Source organism: Dromiciops gliroides, chromosome 5 (genome assembly GCF_019393635.1).
Source record: "Dromiciops gliroides isolate mDroGli1 chromosome 5, mDroGli1.pri, whole genome shotgun sequence".
NCBI lineage: Eukaryota > Metazoa > Chordata > Mammalia > Microbiotheria > Microbiotheriidae > Dromiciops > Dromiciops gliroides.
The window spans coordinates 127,513,190-127,533,281 of NC_057865.1; the positions used below are offsets into that span (position 1 = coordinate 127,513,190).

At 37.7% G+C, this 20,092-nt stretch overlaps 1 protein-coding gene across 2 annotated transcripts in view; it reads right to left on the reverse strand.

Annotated features, from left to right (window-relative positions):
- Nucleotides 1-262: 262 nt before the first annotated feature.
- The window catches only part of KCND2 (potassium voltage-gated channel subfamily D member 2), a 622,261-nt gene continuing 602,431 nt past the window's right edge, over nucleotides 263-20,092 (reverse strand). The window contains exons 4-7 of one of the 2 annotated variants that reach the window (XM_043966445.1): nucleotides 11,133-11,228; nucleotides 9,275-9,370; nucleotides 4,699-4,916; nucleotides 263-3,014 (exon numbers count right to left, since the gene is read on the reverse strand). In XM_043966445.1, the coding sequence (XP_043822380.1) occupies nucleotides 2,837-3,014; nucleotides 4,699-4,916; nucleotides 9,275-9,370; nucleotides 11,133-11,228 (588 nt within the window). In that variant the 3' untranslated portion in view covers nucleotides 263-2,836. Of the gene's footprint in view, nucleotides 3,015-4,668; nucleotides 4,917-9,274; nucleotides 9,371-11,132; nucleotides 11,229-20,092 lie in introns of both variants that reach the window. The other variant, XM_043966444.1, reaches the window with a different exon arrangement.

Below are 20,092 nucleotides of genomic sequence, written 5' to 3' on the forward strand. Positions count from 1 at the left end.
GAGTTGCCCATGGGCCTGTGGGTCAAGTTGAGTAACTTGCCTGTGGAGACAGAGTCAATATGTGTCAAAGGCAGGATGATAACTGGTGTTTAACTGGTTCTGAAGCCAGGGCTCCATCCACTTCTCCAGGAAGACTTTTGAGAGTATTCCCAGAGGACCTGGCATAAGTAATGCCTATTGAAGTTAAACCTGTTGTCTACGTAATTTGGAAATGAAGAAAACAGTCTAGGAAAAGAAAGTTAGTTATTGCAAAACTCGTTAGTCCTGTTCAAGCATGCAGATGTTTTATTTTATTATTCCTCAAATGTCTATTTCTTTTTCAGCACAACGCAGTTATTATGCTATCCTCCAAAATAAGATATATGAATTTCAAACAAAATTGTCAAAAACAACAACCTTGGTTGCTCCATATGGTACACAGAAATAATTACATTTCATTTACAGTACAGATGCACTTTACACAGTCATCAACAGTCATTCACTACCAATACAGTATTTGAAAATCACCTAAAACACCAAAAAAGTTGTCTTTTTTTTAATTTTAGAAGAAATGAAAGAGTTTTGCATAAGTGATGAGTGGAAAGAGGGGGCCAAACTACAAATTGGAATTTTTGGCCACATTTTCTTGAACATTTAGGACATTAAAAATAAAATTGGTAATCAAGGAGTTAAAATCCTAAGTGTCCCTGCATTGCAGTTTCCTTAGTCTATATTTAACAACAACAAAATTTCATTAACTGTTATCAAAGAAGTTTCATTGTACAATCAACCTCAAAGCACAAAGTGATAAGAAGCAGGCTCTAGGAATGATTAATCTACAAGCTGCCGGCAAATTAGTAATTTGTTTGAGAATGATTAGGAGTAAAGCCAGTTCCTTCCAAGGAAAATTTGAGTTTATAATTATCTTTCATTCTATAAGCATTTATCTAGTGCCTACTGTGTACACAACCTTGTCTTGGGGCAACTATAAAACTGCAAAGCAAGTAAAATCTTACTTTAAAAAAAGTCACAAATCATTTGGTATATAGGGGATGACATTTTCTCTTATAACAAACATTTAAAAAATTCTTTTGGGGGAACAGTAATCTTTCCCCCCGACACACATAGAAGTTAAACTGTATCCCTTGTAATAGAATCTTGGAATGGACAGAGCTTTTTGATTGACATAAAACTGTTCACACGGGTACATGCAGAAATGTCTGCTGATACAATATTCTTTAAAATATAAACACGTTTCCACTTAATGTACACAGAGATCAAGTCTGCATCACCAAACACCTTGTCCTCCTTCATGAGAGGAAACTGCTGTTTACAGGAATCTCTTTCTAGAAAAGATTTGTGTTGCTATCCTGAAATGGGGAGAAAGCAATCTTTCTTTAAGTATTGGTACAGAAAGCTTCCTAGCTTGAGCTCCGTATTTAGAATCATGTTAGTTACTCTCAAAATAGATTTGAGAAAATGTAATCTAATCAGACCCAAAGCAAAATAAGTAGAAAAATGTGTAGGTACGGCTGTAAGACTACTTGGTGCTATGCCATTGTTCCCAGCCTATAGGGACTGTTTGCACAAAACACCTCATGATAAATTCAATATCTGGGCTAGTCCTTAATAGCAAAGAGGCTTCAAGATAAGTACTCATTTGTCAAATAACTCCTTTGCCCCCCTTTCTACTCTTTTATAAGGGAGGGTTGATTATCATATTTCACTAGTAAGAGACCTTGTCAGTTAATATAAAAGTAGGAAAGCAATTGGTACTACCAAAAAGGTTAACCCAGCTGCTAATGAGAAACCTTTGAAATGTCAATAGAGAGGTGAGCTAGAAATACAGGAACTGACAACTCACTGTGTCACAGGACTACAGTGGACAAGAAAGCTAGTCTCAAACCCCACCCCCCAAAAAACAAACAAACACGTCTATGGTACAACAGTTTGGATTAGAACTTACTGAAAAAACTTGGGCTACATCAAAGAGTTTTATTCTCTGTGGTGCTAACTTTTAAGGGGATCTGGAAAAGTAAAACAAACAAACAGAAAGTCCTGATTCCTGATACAACAGGTGTACAATGGATTATTGCAGTTGTAACAGTATCTAGGAAGCAAGGTGAAATGATAACCAATACTCAGCTGGCTGGACACTATAGGCTCACAGAGGAGCGCCTCAGCCAGAAAGACTGCCCGCTAAGAGGAGTTTATTTGTAGAGCTTACCATGGAATGTGAACAATCAGCTTGTTGTAAGTGCCCAGAAATGCCCCTTTCTACAGTTAAAGTTTATCATGCCTAATCTGAAGACAACATAAGTAAACTGAGATCACTGCTCCAAAGAATTTCAGCATGCATTATGATGGTGTTCCTTTCAGTCAGTACAAACCTGTCATATGAGGTTTCTGTTTCTGTTTTTGAACGTATATACTTCACTTGCCAATGTTCATGTTTGTTTTTACAGGAAAAAACATGTTATCAAAATGTTTTCCATATTTGTTTTTCATTCAACTGGAACATAATGTTCAAAGTTGTTTTTTAAATTTCATTTTATTTTTTAAAAAAGAGTTCTTATCTTAAGAAGCATCAATGGGAGGCATTTCATTGTGCTCATTTGTAAAGTCAAAGGATCACAGATTATTCCGCTGCGTCATAGGTCAAACTTTATGCCCAGAAATGCCATTTGGTGGCCTTTTATGCACAACCTTAAGTTTGGAAACAATGTTTGGTTTTGCTACCAACTTGTGTTCCATTTTGCTGTTTAATTTGTAAAAGACTGGATGTTTCTTCCATCTTCCTCTTTAGAGCCCTTTCACAGTCAGGACTCAACTGTCCTCTGTCCTTCTTCCAATTGTTTTACAAAGCAGATACTCTGACAATGTTTCCTCCTGAGTACTCTGGAGATTCTGGCCTGTCATCTCCTTCAGGGGTTGTTACTGGAGGTGTCGGTATGCTTATTATTGCTGTAGTCACGTAAGGTTGCTCACAGTTTAGTTTAACACACTCTTCCATTTTGGCATTTAAACTGGATCGGCTAATGGGGAAAGAATGGATTTAGAAAAAAAAAGGTAAGTTGTCCACATTTTCCTTACATGTCTTTACCACAGAACTGAGGTGAAGATGTTTTAGTTTCCATGAATCAAATGTTAAAATCTCAGAATATTTATGATCACTTTAGGCACATTTTTTGGGGGGGCGGGGCAATGGGGGTTAAATGACTTGCCCAGGGTCACATAGCTAGTAAGTGTCAAGTGTCTGAGGCCGGATTTGAACTCAGGTACTCCTGAATCCAGGGCTGGTGCTTTATCCACTGTGCCACCTAGCCACCCCCACTTTAGGCACATTTTAAAAGAAAGGGATAACGAAGTACATAGTGTGACCTGCAAACATAGTCAGTATTAACTAAGGACATTCAATAGAGACTTTAAAAACCGGTTGACTTTGGTTAGATAATTCAAAATTTCTGAGACTTTATTTTTAGTAGAACTAATACTAGTGTGTTAATTTTACACTTACGGAATTAACACTCAAAGTCAATTGTATTTAAAAAGTTCCTTAGGAATAAATACTATTACTATTTAAAAAAAATCCTCTTTAGACTACCTAGATGATGATTTAAAACAACATGCCAAGAGCCACTGCTGGTGTTTATGTTTTGAGAATGAAATTATTCTCTAATGCACATCACTCTTTCCCACTCTAGATGGTATTGTATGTAAACAAGACAGACTTTAGAGATAGAAGCCTTTTAAGCTCTTAGAAGCTTGACTTGTGTTTCCAAAGCCTTCTGCTGTGTTTAAAAAGCTACAGACTGAGCTATTTGCCTAGTCTCTTCATAGGCTGTTACACACACACACACACACACACACACACACACACACACACACAAAGCTGTTTGACTGAAAGCTTAAAAACCACACACACATGAGCACACGTGTGTACTCGCAAACACACACACATACACACACCCTTCCCAATACACATGTGCAAAAGAAAAAAGAAATTTGGAACTTATTTTTTCTGAATCAACTTTAAAAAAATTTCTCTTGACAATGTTTTTGTTGTTTGCCAGAAATGGTTTTTGATCAATATCTCTTGTTTGAGTCAGTAGCTTTGTTTAGCTGTCCCCTTAGTTTTCATCAGGTCAACTGGTAATTCTTTAAATTCCTTATAAGTACTTTTAAATGTTATCTTTGGTGTTAATCCTATCTTTTCAGTTATATTTTAAGTACCTTGAGCAAAAGTAGAAGAATTTCATTTTTTTTTTTTGCTCTGTCTCCATAGCAGCTAGTTCAAAGGCACTAAAAAAAAGTTACTATTTTCCTAAATTAAAAAAAACAACAATGAATCTAAGAGTTTCCTGAGAGGAGAGACACTTGCATGTGTGCCCATAAAAGAGAAGGAAGATTGCTTATCAAGGTGAAATGCCATTATTTCTTTCCCTCTCCTTTTCAAGCTCCCACTACTTTCCCCTTTAATGGATATGTGCACATGTGCATGTCCACCTGATCCCCTTCTGCCCAGTACAGTGACTGCTTTGGTCTTAGTTGTACATCTCTGGCAGGGTGTGTGAAATCGTGTTACAGGCATGTGTACATGAATAAATTCACATGCGAGCTCATACACCCATCATGGCAGTGAGGATGTTTTCTGTCATCAACTCAGATCAAATTTAACATTCCAAGTACCTGTTAGATAAAGGTGTTCTCTCCACACACCTGATTTGGATAGTACTGAGTTCTTGTACACTGCCTTGGCGGCTCCCTGATACATTGGCATTTGGGATCCGGAAAGTTTTTTTGTGTCGTCTTGAGCAGCAAGTGCTGGTGACACCTTGTTGTGATGAGAGAGAAGGGCTGTGACTTGAAGGGCGGTTGACTGTTGAAACTTCCATGCAGCTCTCTTCATAAACTTGTTCATCTACAAACTCATGATTCTGTCCAACATCATTAAAAATGTGGGTTGAAAGCACAGCAAAAAAAGAAAAAGAAAAAGAAAAAAAGAAAAAAGAGAGAGATATATTACAGAACTATAGTCAGAACTCATTTTTGCTCTCATGCATTTAGCTTTTGGACTGTGCTTAATTCTGATGAAGAGGCCAAGTTTGAACCTTTTTTCCCCCTAAAAAACTTCTGAATAGACTGATGGACTAAGATATTGGTGTCAAACCCCAATAGAAAAGGGGGCCGTGAAACCATGTATAAGGATCACTGTGGGCACATACTGACTTAGAAAACTATGTGTTACTATTATCTATGTTTTTTATTATTTTGTTAAATATTTCTCAATATATTTTAATCCAGTCTGGCCTGGACCATGGACTACAAGTTTGTTCTACTTTTGATCCAATAGGCACCTTCCAACCTTAAGTCTCAAGTCCTATGAATATTCACCTTTGTTGTTGTTTTTATTCAGTTATTTCAGTCCTGTTCCTCTTTTTGCGACACCTTTTGGAGTTTTCTGGGAAGAGATACTAGAGTAGTTTCCCATTTCCTTCTTCAGCTCATTTTACAGATGAGGAACTGAGGCAAATGGGGTTGTGACTTGCCCAGGGTCACACAGCTAGTGTCAGAGGCCAGATTTGAATTCGTGAAAATGAATCTTCATGTTTTCAAGCCCGGGGTTCTGACCACTGTGTAACCAGCTGCTCATGAACATTCCTACTTTCAAGTAAAATCTCAAAAATACTTATGTTTTCAATGTGCATTTTTTGGGAAAATCTTTCCTGACCCATATCTATTTGATTCCTCAGCTGTACTTACATAAGCTGATATACCCCTAATTTGATGACTGAATCCTTTTTGAAATTCTATCTCCTCAACATCTTCTGCTCACAAAATCTGGATATTAAAAGATAAAAATGCAAAACTTTGCTAGCAGAAATAGGTTATGAAATGTATTCAGGAGGTTCCAGCTATAAAAATAAAAATAACTTCAACAAGAAAAAATACTTAAGAAACTGTTCTGAGGACTTTGCAGACAGCTACATGGCATAGTAGATAGAGGGGCTAGGCCTGGAATCAGGAAGACATGAGTTCTAATCTGGTCTCAGAGATTTAGCTGTGTGACCCTGGGCAAGTCACTTGACTTTTATCTGCCTCAGTTTCCTCATCTACCTCTCAGTTTTGTGAGGATATATATATATATATATATATATATATATATATATAGTCTAAAAGCACTTTGCAAACTTTAAAGCACTATATAAATGCTACCTAAATCATTATCATTATTATTCAGTTTTTCTGCTTCATATAAACATTTTCATAGTGACAAAGATCCTGTAAATTAGTTGTTGGAAAATTACATGCTTTTGATATTTTCTACGTCTTTGGATTTTTATCTAAAATCTTGGGATGAAGAAAATTACAGAATAATGGGATTATTTAGTAGTTAAATAAGTGGAATAGCTTAATTCACAAATGGTTTAGACTTGCCCTACTGAAGGGATTCTCTCTCCTTCCCTTTATCTTTCTCCCTACATTTCTTTTTCTGTCTCTGTCTCCTCCCATATCCCCACCCTCTACCCTAAACTTATAGTAGTAATAGACTATCAAACTATCTTCCTTACCACTAATGTAAAAGCAAAGACTGTTCAAGGTCTATGAATGCCATGGAAGGTCTCACAATAGCCCTTGAACAGTTACATAACCTTTAGATACAAATAACCAATATTGCTTGCATCAATTCATTGCATTGCCCACAGGGGAAAATAACCCTGCATTTTTTAAAAAAGGAGAATGTGTTTAAGAAATGTACTTTTTGTACCAGTTCTTACTTGATTAAGTTGCATTTGAATTATCCAAATTCTTTATTTTCATAATGTACTATACATAAGAAAAACTACTTAAGCTAAATTCAGAGGGCATATGGATCAAAACATGACAATAGTACATGAAAGGATAAATTTTATTGTACAAAATCATCCAACATATCAGAAATAGACATTAGATAACATAAGAATCGCTAGGATGATAATAGTAAATTTGACAGAAGTAGAGTTACAATTTCAAGCAAATGCTATGAAAGGAAAAATAGTAAGTGATGTATTATTTCCATTTTTAAAAATTAAAGGGAAAATTTATGTTTTTTATTTTGTTTTTCCACATGTGAATAAATAAGAATTTTGTCCAGGAGAGCAATTCTTCATTTCCCTGTTCAGAAAACTGTACCTTATTAGTTTTTGTTTCCATAATTGTTAATATCTGGATCCAAATTGAAATAATTATATATTAGACTTACTGCTAATTGAGGCAACCATTTATGGTCTCAATCACTTGCTTAATTAACTATGATAAAGTTTTTCCCTTTCTTATTTTGTAAATCTTACTCCTTATCACGAGGACTAGTCTGGTAGAGTATAGATAGAATATGCTCAATAATCATAAAATTTATTTAGCTCTTTAGCATGGTGTAGTGGAAGGAGTGATGAACTTGAGAGTCTGAGTTCAAATTCCAGCTCTGTTAGGAACTATGTGATCTTGGATGAGTCACTTAACTTCATTGGAGGGGTCAGACCAAATAAGTGGAACACCTATAAAACAATTTAAACTCTAGTACCTAAAAAAGGAAAGGACAAAAAGAGATTGTGTTACTGTGTTAATTCCACCATGTTACATTCATTTTTTTCCCAAAGGTTTAACATGATATCACTCACCAATGGAGAAGTAACATATCACAGTGGATAGAGAGCTGGTCTAATAATTTAGAGGACCTGATTTCCCTTTTATGAAATGGGGATTACAATTTCAATAGTACAATAGAGTTATATCATAAGTAAATGTAACTTATTGAATTCATTTACAAGCACTAGAGGGTGTGTGTGTGTGGGGTGAAGTACAATTTAAATGTCTCTAATAATGCCTTCATTCCACTAGGTGAGCATATACTTTGGAGTAAGCTTGAATAGACGTGAATCTGTTGCATCCTCAGACTTCTCAGCTCACACATGCCTCTCATAGCATGAACATATCACCTTCCTGCCTGTGATTCTAGAATATCATTTTCATCACAGACTTGTAGAGTTCCAGGACAACCTTAAATTACCCTTCCTAGCTAACACGTTGCTGGTTGACTGAAAGGGTCCCCCTTTTCCCTTTGATTTCTTTGTGTATTCTTTTGTTTCACAGGGAAACAAGGTGTTGCAACAATTACATGGATGTATGGCATCTTCAAATGTAATCATGTTTATATATTAAGCCCTTTCACGAGTATTTTCTCCGAAGTCATCAATTTTCCTGACAGTTATGTTTTTTTAACCTGTTTTTGTTTTCTTCTATGTGAAAGAAGTCTTTGTTCTTATCTGTCTCCTTATCAATGGTTTAGCTGGGCATAGTGAAAAATACAGTTTACATTCAATTGTTTCCTTAGCAACCACATTACCTTCCTCTGATCTCTAAAGCAGACTGTCTTCTTTTAAAAAGACCCTGGCCTACCTAGCTTCTTCCCAGCTACACATTTAAAGATATCATACCGACCTTTCTCAGTGACTCAAGGGTTTTTCTTTTTTTTTTTTCCCTTTCTTTTTTTTTTAGTGAGGCAGTTGGGGTTAAGTGACTTGCCCAGGGTCACACAGCTGGTAAGTGTTAAGTGTCTGAGGCTGGATTTGAACTCAGGTACTCTTGACTCCAGGGCTGGTGCTCTATCCACTGTGCCACCTAGCTTCCCCTACTCAAAGGTTTTTCAAAGGTAATTTTACCTTTACAAAATCACCATACTTCAGAATCTAAGATAATCCCGGGGTAAGAGATGACTCCATCATGCCTACTGGGTTTGTTGTGAGGCTCTAAGGGAATAAAACATGTCAAGTGCTTAGCAAACTTGAAAGTTTCATACCAATATCATTATTATTTAGTTTTTGTTTTGATTGCTTTATTAAGTAAGCTTGGTTAGCAGGAAAGTGTCTGACCATCTTTTTCTGTTTGGTCAGCATTTTGAAAATCATTTGAGGACATTTAGAGGAAAAGAAATCTTGCATTTTTATATATTACATGGCTTATAGACTTTTGCGAAAGTAGAGTGACTTTGTATTTGTATGCAACCTCAATGTTAACTGTTTGGTTTCCCGTTCAAATGCCAGAAGACAGTGTGCAGAAACATTTCTCAAATACATATCTGAAAAGCTTTGCAACTTGCAATTTGAACATGGTCATCCATTGCAATTCAGTATTGGGTTGTACAAAAGGTTGATGAATCACCCTATGAAAATGAGTGATAAGAAGCAACAAAGTCCTGCGAAAGCAAATGCAATGGTTAACAGTGAAACAGGGAAAGGCATCAATGCTATCTCCTTACCGTAGTTTTTTCCAGACAGTGAAGCAGGTGGTGGTGCTGGGTTTCAAAGCAAGAGCCGGATTTGCTAACAAAGGCCTGTTCATCTTCTCCAGAGGACTGTTAACACAGAGAATACAGTGTTGCTGTCTATATTATTTGCAAACAATGGAGATACTAACTGGATGCTTTGGCAAGACAAGATCTGGGCTACAATGGACCATAATTTCAATGTTTGTCAGCAAAACCCAACAGATAGAAAAATAGCTCTTGAGTTATGTGATCACCAGTCAATTTGGACATTTAAAAATATTTTTTTGAAGCTTTAACTATGGTTATAACCCTGGGTTTGTCTGTTATCATTATAGGTTCAAATTTAAATAAGTACTTAATAGACATATTCTGAAAAAAAACCCACCCTTTTCCTTTTTTAACGATATAAAAGTTACTTTGTTTTAAATTTTTTCTGAACTTAACAAATATCAAATAAAATGAGTATTTTCAAATATTTAGTAGAAGGAAAAAAAAGAAGCTCATACACAGAACTGCAGATCTCAAAGCTTCCTTGTTATTAAAATGATTGAACTTAAAGCTATCCACATAGGACAAGAGCTCTTGTTTGTTTTGGGCACTCTGGTATAGCTTATGGACCTTTTCTGGAAGAATGTTTTTAAGGATATTAAATAAAACACATAAGATTATGAAGGAAACTGACTGTAATGAAATATAATTTCCCAAATATTTTAAAAATCCAAGTCACAGACCCCAGGTTAAGAATTCATGATAGGAGGTCTAAAAATTAAAACACATAAAAAATTCAATAATTGAAACTTTTGGAAAATTTTATGACGCTTTCCAAGTTGACTGGAAACTAAATCAATTTCTATGGGTGGGCAAGGGTTATGAAATACACAGGAGGCAAGCAGCACAATAGTACTCTCAAATCTCACTGGTGAGTCTTTCTGAAGGGGGAGGGAGAGAAAGAGCAGGGTAGGGAAGGGGTTGTTTGGGGCATAATTGTCAGCTTGCCAGGCAGCTAGGTGGCACAGTAGATAGAGCACCGGCCCTGGATTCAGGAGGATCTGAGTTCAAATCCGGTCTCAGACACTTGACACTTACTAGCTGTGTGACCCTAGGCAAGTCACTTAACCCCAATTGCCTCCCCCCCCCAAATTGTCAGCTTGCCATCTGGTAGAGAGCTATGTTGACTAATTTTTCTCATTAATTGGTACCAATCTCCATTGTTGTTATGCTATTGGAGTACTTTGTTCCAGGTAGGGCATCAAAACATAGAAGGTGATGACATTATTCAAAGCCCTGATGGTCTCCCCCTAGTTATATGTCTTTTGGAGACAATCAAGAATACTGCACAAGCATGGTTGAGGGTCAGTGTGAGAGAAGAAAAAAAATATGTTCCCTAGAAATAGCATTGATTCTAAATTCAAAGCATTGATGTTAATCTGACAGGGTCTGGGGCTGGGGGAAGTGGAGGAATTTCTGTTGCTTCATTATTCATTCGGTATATGATATAACTTTAGGAGAAACATCATGGCATAATGGATAGAGAGGGGGCCTGGGAACTAGAAAGTCCTGGGAAGTCCCACTCCTGATGCTTTCTGACTCTGTGATCCTGTGTAAGTCACTTCTCAATGTCCCAAGGAACTCTTTAAGATGACAAAGTCCTGAAGAGTTGCTTTTGTGTATTGGTAGAAGAAGCTTCCTTATCATGATGAGTTCATCATAATAAATCACAGGTTATGGGAAAAGGAAAATGAAAATGATGATTAAGCAACTAATAGCGTAAGGTTGGTTTAAAGCACTGTTATATTAATGACTGTGGACATCTTTTATTCAAGTAGGAAGGGATTGGTCAATATATTACCTGTAGCTGGTTACTCAGTAATCCATTTCGTTTGCTTTGCATGTAAGCATTGGCACTTCCACTCTTGGCTGCCCGGATTCTTGCAAGCCTTGCTTTCTATATCAAAAGATAAGGAAAGAAAAATGTCTTTTTTAGCTAGGTCTAGTTTGTTAATAAACCAGCTAAAACACATTTCAATTAAACCAAATGAATTAGTATTTTTAAAGCATTCTAGCTTTGCCTATATAATACTTAAACATATAATTCTACCCTACTCATAGAGCCATGATCTTATCCATACAGGCAGCCCTTCCAATAATGTAGCTTCAACACAAGAAAAATATGTGTGTGGGGGGTGGTGGCAGGAAATGTGCAAGCTTTTTTTAAGTAGTAAAGTTTTAGCTTTTTAGTAGTGAATACTCTCTTCAGAAGACTTACCTGAGTTTAAATGTACCAGCAATTCTCTTCCTTTGTTATTGAAATCATAACAAATGATATCTACTTGGAGGGTCTAGTCTTTCATTATTAAATAAGCCTGATAGAAATATCCCCTTTCTGTACAGTATCTCTCCCTTCTCTTCTGACCTTTCCTGAAATCATTTGTAGTTGGATCTTCTTTCCCTGGAAGACTCTAGGTTAGAAATTTACTGTTTTCTGGTTGATTTGTACCTTCTTTCTTGCCTATCCCCTTAGAAATGTAGATCTAATTGAATTTGGTGTGGGACATTCTCTTTCTAGAAAATATCTAAATTGGCCTGATCATATCAATGAGCTGCCCTGAAGAATGAAAGGACTTGTGGGCCTTAGAATTCTAGTTAAAGCATCATGCCCCAGAAGCATCCTGTCTCAAGACCACTGTGGTCTTTTTTTTATGTGCCAAAGAAATGTGGATCTTCATCTCTGTGGGCCAAAGGGAAGTGGAGAACTACCCATTCTCTAGTTAAACTGGTCAGTATAGGAGGCAGCTAGGTGACACAGTAGATAAAGGACTGACCCTGGATTCAAGAGGACCTGAGTTCAAATCTGGCCTCAGACACTTGGCACTTAATAGCTGTATGACCCTGGGCAAGTCACTTAACCGTCATTGCCCTGCAAAAAAACCAACCCTCCCCCCAAAAAAAAACAAAAGCAAAAAAAAAAAACTGGTGAGTATAATTCATTTCCTCTCCACCTACTTTTATGAATTATCTATCTATCTATCTATCTATCTATCTATCTATCTATCTATCTATCTATCTATCTATCTATCTATCTATTATCTGCTTTAGGTGTGAGCAATGACCAATATAACCATGTAACTGTCTGATTCTGGGGTCATTTTGTGCTATGGAGAGATATCCTATGATAATAGAACACCTCATAATCTTGTCATCACAGAAAAGGACATTTTCAATCAGTAAATCAGTCATCTCCTGATTGATAAATCCTTCTGTGAATCAAATTCAAGAAGTAAAACATTTCTCTTGTATTATATTATATTCTTTTTATTTAGTGAAGAGCAAAATAAACCCCTACAGAGAAGTTCTGTGCATTTTACTTAGAGAGATTTTTATGGAGTATATATATATATATATTTTTTTTTTCTGAGAGAGAGGGAAGGAGTATAACATAGTAGATAGTGTTCTAGTCAGGAAAACTTGGATTTAAATTCTGCCTCTGATATTCACCAACTGTGTCAATGTGGGCAATTCATTCTCCAAGCCTTTGTTTCCTCCTCTGGAAAAGGAGATAACCTCACAAGATAGCTGTGAAGCCCATAGGCTATAACAAATGTAAATCACTTTAAAAAACTTAAGTATTCTACAAATGTGAAATTATTATTATTTTTTTCAGGGCAATGAAGCTTAAGTGACTTGCCCAGAGTCACACAGCTAGTGTAAAGTGTTTGAGGTTGGATTTGAACTCAGGTCCTTCTGAATCCAGGGCCAGTGCTTCATCCACTGTACCAACTAGCTGGCCCCTGAAATTATTTTTTTTTAATTCTGGAAGAACTTGGAGCTGCCATTTGGAATAACAAAAGCAACAATATTGAGAAGAAGCTATATACATGCTAGTTATTATAAGGGAAACAATTTGGTGCATTGGAAAGAATTCTGGTTTCAAACTCAGGTTCTGTTCTTGTCTGTGGCAATTTGACAAGTCACTTTCTGGGCCTCAGTTTCCTCACCTGTAAAATGAAAGGCATGGAGTAGATGATCTCTAAGGTCTCTTTCAGCTTTGAATCTATCTATGATCTCATGAATGAATGGTACCAGCAGATGGAAACAAGCATCTTAGAAAGTAATGCTTTTGTAATGATACTATCAGTGTGATATGAACTCTGCACTATAAGTGAGGACTAAAAATATTTGGACAAGATGTTTTAGACAAGAATTTGCCTCCAACTTTCTCTTCTCCAACCTCAGACTAAATACCATATTAACCAATACTCTAATTCCCAGGGCACTGGGATACTTTGGGGTACAGAAAAAATATCCTCAAAAAAGTGGTACAATGACGGGGCAGCTAGGTGGCACAGTGGATAGAACACTGGCCCTGGAGTCAGGAGGACCTGAGTTCAAATCCGGCCTTAGACACTTAACGCTTACTAGCTGTGTGACATTGGGCAAGTCACTTAACCCCAATTGCCTCACAAAAAAAAAAAAGTGGTACAATGAAATTTCACCTTGACTTCTTCCTTGTCTTTCAAAGACACCTTCACAAAAGGTGTGACTATAGGCTAAAAAGAACTATTGACTGAGCTCATGTTTTTCAGCAATGATATTTTAATACATTCTATTTATTCTTATCATGATCTTAGAAAATGTAAGGCTCACTTTTTTTTTCTTCTGGAAATTGTTGTCATTGGTCCAAATTTTCTTGGCTCATGTTTAATAAATATACTAAAATTTATTATTTTAAAACAGAACATTATTGGAAATAACTAGATAAAACAAGGGGAAGCTAGGTGGTACAGGGTATAGAGTGCTGGACCTGAAGTCAGGAAACCTCATTTTCATGAGCTCAAATCTGGCCTCAGACACTTAGTAGCTATATGCTACTTGGCAAGTCGCTTAACCCCTGTTTGCCTCACTTCCTCATCTGCAAAATGAATTGAAGAAGGAAATGGCAAACCACTCCAGCATCATTGCCAAGAAAACTTCAAATAGGGTTGTAAACAGTCAGACATCACTGAAAAAATGACTGAACAACAACAAATATAATAAAAAAAAGACGTTTTTGTTTAGTGGATGAGCTGAAGTCCTAGATTTTTCAGCTATGCCTGATTAAACCAGGGAAAGTAATGAATTACATGACAAAGAGAGCTATTGTTTCGAAATAAACCACTTAAGAACGAATGAAAAAACCCAGGTCTGGTAGCTCACACCTGTGATCCCTGCTCCTGGCTCTGTGAGGGTCCATGGATGGTGGTAGTGGTTATCCATACTAAGTCCAGAAAACACCACCTCCCCATTCCCTCTGGATTGGTGGGGAGGTGCTAAGAAAAGGTGAACCAGCCCAGACCACAAACACATCAGGTCACAATTTCCATGAATTTTAGTAAGTGATAGTTATCTGAAAAGCTATTGCACTCTAGTTAAGAAAGATAGGGAGAGGGACAGCTAGGTGGCGCAGTGGATAGAGCACCAGCCCTGGAGTCAGGAGTACCTGAGTTCAAAGCCAGCCTCAGACACTTAACACTTACTAGCTGTGTGACCCTGGGCAAGTCACTTAACCCAAATTGCCTCACTAAAAAAAAAAAAAAAAAAAAAAAAAGAAAGATAGGGAGAGGGGCAGTTAGGTGGTGCAGTGGATAGAGTATTGGCCCTGGAGTCAGGAGGACCTGAGTTCAAATGTGACCTCAGACACTTAACACTTACTAGCTGTGTGACCCTGGGCAAGTCACTTAACCCCAATTGCCTAACAACAACAACAACAACAACAAAAAACCCAACCCCCCCCCAAAAAAAGGAAAGATAGGGAGACCCAGATAGAAATTAAAAAAAAAATAGGGTCAATTAATTAAATACCTGCTTTGTTCCAGGCACTGTAGTAGGTGTTGGGGATACGAAGTGAAAACCAAAATAGTAGATGCCCTCTAGAAGTTTATATTCTATTTATATCTACATTTACTTGCTAGAGACAGTATTGTACTAGAAATTCATCCCCAAAATTATTTTCTGCAACCACCTTGGTAATTATATTGCTTATGTTATGGTTACTTTTTAAATTCTTTGGTTTTCTCTCTCACACTGTGTCAGTATCTTTCTCTCTGTGTCTGTGTCTGTGTCTGTCTCTCACTCTCTTAGCACTTAGTAGCAGCACTGGGAAACATTGCTCTCTTTTATTAATGAGACAAATACCTTAACCCAAAGTACTGTCCAGTACAGGAAAATTAAATGTATTAATCACAATGATAAGTCCATGTATTTGAAAGTAATCACTACCATAGGACTAGTTATAGACACAGATGGAAAAGTACCAGTTGTTTTTATAAGAGAATAGCCATTTTAACTAGTTATGAACAATATTTAAAAAATGAAATCATAATTCCTTCCTTCCTCTTCCACATGTGACTATATGGTACTGTATTAGGTAATAGGTTTTAATAGGCTTTGTAGAACACCTTATCATATGGCTAATGAAGACTAGCTACCCTTTATATGCAAAGACTTACACCTTTTGGTCCTACATGGAACTAAAGGAAATTATTTCACAAAATACCAAAGAAATTCACTAAATCCTTGTCCCACTCAGGCATGTAGTTTTGGCAGCATGGACTGTGAGGGTTAAATGAAAATCAACCACTGGTTCAAGTTCAAAGTCAGCTATTTCTGAAGTGCCTATGATGTGCAAGGCAAGAAATTGCCTTGGAAAGTGTATAATAGGCTCATGTATTTAAAGCTTGAAAATATTTTTCAAGATCACTTGGTCCAACCATTTAATTTTACAGATGAGGAAACTGAGGTCCAGTGAGGCTAGAACATTTCTTCATTGTTATACAAGTAAGAGAAAGGGTTTGCCTTGAAGTCAGGGAGAACAGCTTTCAAGCCCTGTTGCTGACATATAACTAGCTTTGAACATGGGCAATTTCACCTTTAACTGCTGAAGGCAACTGCCTAAGAGTCTACATTTCAGAGGAGTTGCTGATCTGCATTAGTGAAAATAAGTTCTACTCTAGGAATTACCACACTGATGAAATGGCAGGATGGAAATGCCTCATAAATCCTTGCCAAATGTAAAGGGCATCGTGCCAAGTGCTGAGGGTAGGACGCAGATTTGTCCAAAAATGAAAGAATCCTTGCCTTCAAAGAGATGAGATTTCACTGGGAGAATACATGCTATACATAGATAAGTAGATCCAAGGTGATCAGAGGAGAGGGAAAGCACTAGTAATTGTGAGGACTGGGTGAGGCTTCTTAGAGGAGCTGACAATCCTAGCTGAGTCTCAGAGAGACAAAGGTGCTCTGAGGCCCAGAGAAAGGAGTCCCTTCCACATCTTGCAAATGACTATGCAAATGTACCAGGACAGAAGAGGGAATGTTGAGTTTAGGGAATTGCCCATTTGGGAACTAGATGCATGAAGGGAAATAAAAGACAGCTGGTGTAGTGCATAAAAGCTTGCACTTGGAGTCAGAAAGACCTAGGTTCAAATTCTACTATAGATACCTATGAGCAAGGTCTAACTTCTCTGAAACGATTTCCCATCTGTAAAATGGGGACATTAGTTTTATTACAAGCAGTTGCTGTGAGGCTCAGATGAGATAATGGAGGTTAAAAGTATTCCATAAACTTGAAAATGCTGTTAGTTATTATGATTAAGTACTATTTGTGATTGTTGGTGGTGGTGGTCAGTAGTTTCAGTTGTGTTTGACATTTTATAACCCCATTTGAGGTTTTCTTGGCAGACATATTGGAGTGGTTTGTCATTTCCCTTTCCACCTCAATTTATAGATGAGAAAACTGAGGCAAACAGGGTTAAGTAACTTGCTCAGGGTCACACAGCTAGTAAGTGTTTGAGGCTATATTTGAACTCAGCTATTCCTGACTCCAGGGCCAGTGCTCTATCCACTGTGCCACCTTGCTGGCCCATTAAGTGCTATATTTAGTTATTAATATTATTAATTTGACCATGATTGGATAGGTAGGCTGCACTCAGATTACTGAGGCCTGAAAATGGCAAAATAAAGTATTTGCTTTTTATCCTGGAGGCAAATGGGAACAAGAAAGTGCCTTAGGAAGGCTTCCCTCTTACCGTGTTACATCATTGTTTCAGTCACTCAGACTCCCAAGTGTCGACCTTCAATCTCTCCCCCATCTCCAATTGCCAAGTCTTGCCAATTGTACCTTCACAACATCCCTTGTCTAGTTCTCATTCTCTCCTCTGACACTGCTACCACACTGGTGTAGACCCTCATCACTTAATACCTAGATTCTCTCTCTCTCTCTCTCTCTCTCTCTCTCTCTCTCTCTCTCTCTCTCTTTGTGGGGCAATGAGGTTTAGGTGACTTGCCCAGGGTCACACAGCTAGTAAGTGTCAAGTGTCTGAGGCTTGATTTGAACTCAGGTCCTCCTGAATCCAGGGCTGGTGCTTTATCCACTGCTCTACCTAGTTGCCCCTCACACCTAGATTCTTATGATAACCTGCTGGTTGACCTCCTTGCCTCAAGTCTCTCCTCACTCCAGCCCATCCTTCACTCAACTATTGAAGAGATCTTCCTAAAGCACAGCTCTGACTGTGTCACGCTCCCATTCAATAAACTCCAATGTCTCCCTATTGCCTCTAGTATCAAATAGAAAATCCCTTATCTTTTAACTTTACTTCTTTTTTTTGTGTGTATGGGGCAATGGGGGTTAAGTGACTTGCCCAGGGTCACACAGCTAGTATGTGTCAAGTGTCTGAGGCCAGATTTGAACTCAGGCACTCCTGAATCCAGGGCCAGTGATTTATCCACTGCACCACCTAGCTGCCCCTCCCTTATCTTTTTTTTTTTTTTTTGCGGGGCAATGGGGGTAAAGTGACTTGGCCAGGGTCACACAGCTAGTAAGTGTCAAGTATCTGAGACCGGATTTGAACTCAGGTACTCCTGAATTCAGGGCCGGTGCTTCATCCACTGCGCCACCTAGCCGTCCCCCCCCCCCCCCTTATCTTTTAAAGCCCTTTATCACTTGCTCCCTTTCCAGTCTTCTTAAAATGTTACTACCTCCACATACTCTACAGGCTGACTGTTTTTACTATTCCTCACATAAGACACTCTCTCTCTTGACTCTAAAACCTTTTAATAGTGACTGTCCTTCATATCTGGACTATATTTTCTCACTTTCCATCTTAGTTTCCTGGACTTCCTTCAAGGCTCAGATAAAATTCCACTTCCTGCAAGTAGCCTCTCCCTAATGCTAGTGCCTTCTTTTTGACATTATCTCCAACGTGTGTATATATATATATATATATATATATATATATATATATATATATATATATAACTTGTTTGCACAGAGTTATTTTCATGTTGTGTCTCTCCCCTTCCCTCCCACCAGGAGATGGTAAACTCCTTGAGGGCAGGTTCTCTTTTTGCTTTCCATAACAGGAGCTTCATATATACTTATATCCTTGATAACTTTTGGCAACTACATGGATGACCGATTGGAATAGAGAAAGACCAAAAGCATAGAGAACAAAGGAGGTTATGGAAGTAGCATAGGTGATGAAGCCTTTGAAGAAGGGTAATGTTCCTGAGAGTGAAGAGGAGGAAGATTCAAGAAATAGAAGCTAGAATGGAGTAGATGTAACACCTCATTAAATATAAGGGGTGAGGGAGAAAGAAGAATCAAGGATGACTCCGAAGTTACAAACTTAGGCGATAAAAATAGGGAAAAATGTTTTATGAATAAGAACTGATTTAAAAAATTAATCTATTTTCCCATTTTAAAATCTATGCTCCTAGCACAATGCCTCACACACAGTAGGTCAAGTAATAAATGTTCATTGAAGTGAAATCAGCAAGTTTTCCTGTGGCATCTTAGCATCGTGCCTGGCAAATCATAGGTGCCTAATAAATGTTCATTGACTGACCAATGAACATTATCTCATCTCCTCATAAATGCAGTTTCCATTATTATATGCAGGAAATGTTTTTTGTGACTTGAGACCACATTATATTTGTTTTTGTTTTTTTTAGTGAGGCAATTGGGGTTAAGTGACTTGCCCAGGGTCACACAGCTAGTAAGTGTTAAGTGTCTGAGGTCGGATTTGAACTCAGGTACTCCTGACTCCAGGGCTGGTGCTCTATCCACTGCACCATCTAGCTGCCCCGAGACCACATTATAGATAGCAATATGAGGTCTCTGTTATCTTCCCTCCTGTTCTGTGTTGGACACAAATAAGAAGGGATATGTGGGATGGAGGGAACCCATTAGTTGGGCAGCATACAAAGCACTGTTCCTGCCAGGTAAACTATCTGAGCTCTAAAGAAAACCGTAGTTTATATTGAGAAGATGCAAATGGAAGAGGAAACAGAAAACGGAAGCTAAACATAGTGTAAAAGATATAATTAGGGTTGGTCTTGGTCTTGAACCGGATCCAGGCCATCTTTTATGGGTGGTGACAGAGGGGTGGAGCAGTTCTTTAAAAATTTACTTTTGGGGGAAGGGGTTATGTCTGAATGTTTTAACACTGGAGTTGAATGGAGAGAAGGTTGAAATTATCTAAGGTAATTCAATCAAGGAGCTATTGAGAAGGCAAGTACTTCTGAAAGAGTAATTCCCTCAAGTGTATTTCACCCTACTAAATGAGGAATGTGGGAGATTACTGAACCATTTTATTGCCTGAGTCCCAATATGTTTTCATTGCCATTGAACAATAAAAGTGTCCAGGGAAAGGCTTATAAGTAAGCAGAGTAGGAAGATACTCTGGTGTGATTGGAGAAATGCCAGGAAGGATTTCTAACCTAGCTCTCTTCCATTGCTGACTCTTTAAATTCCACCATTAGAGAGCCATTTCT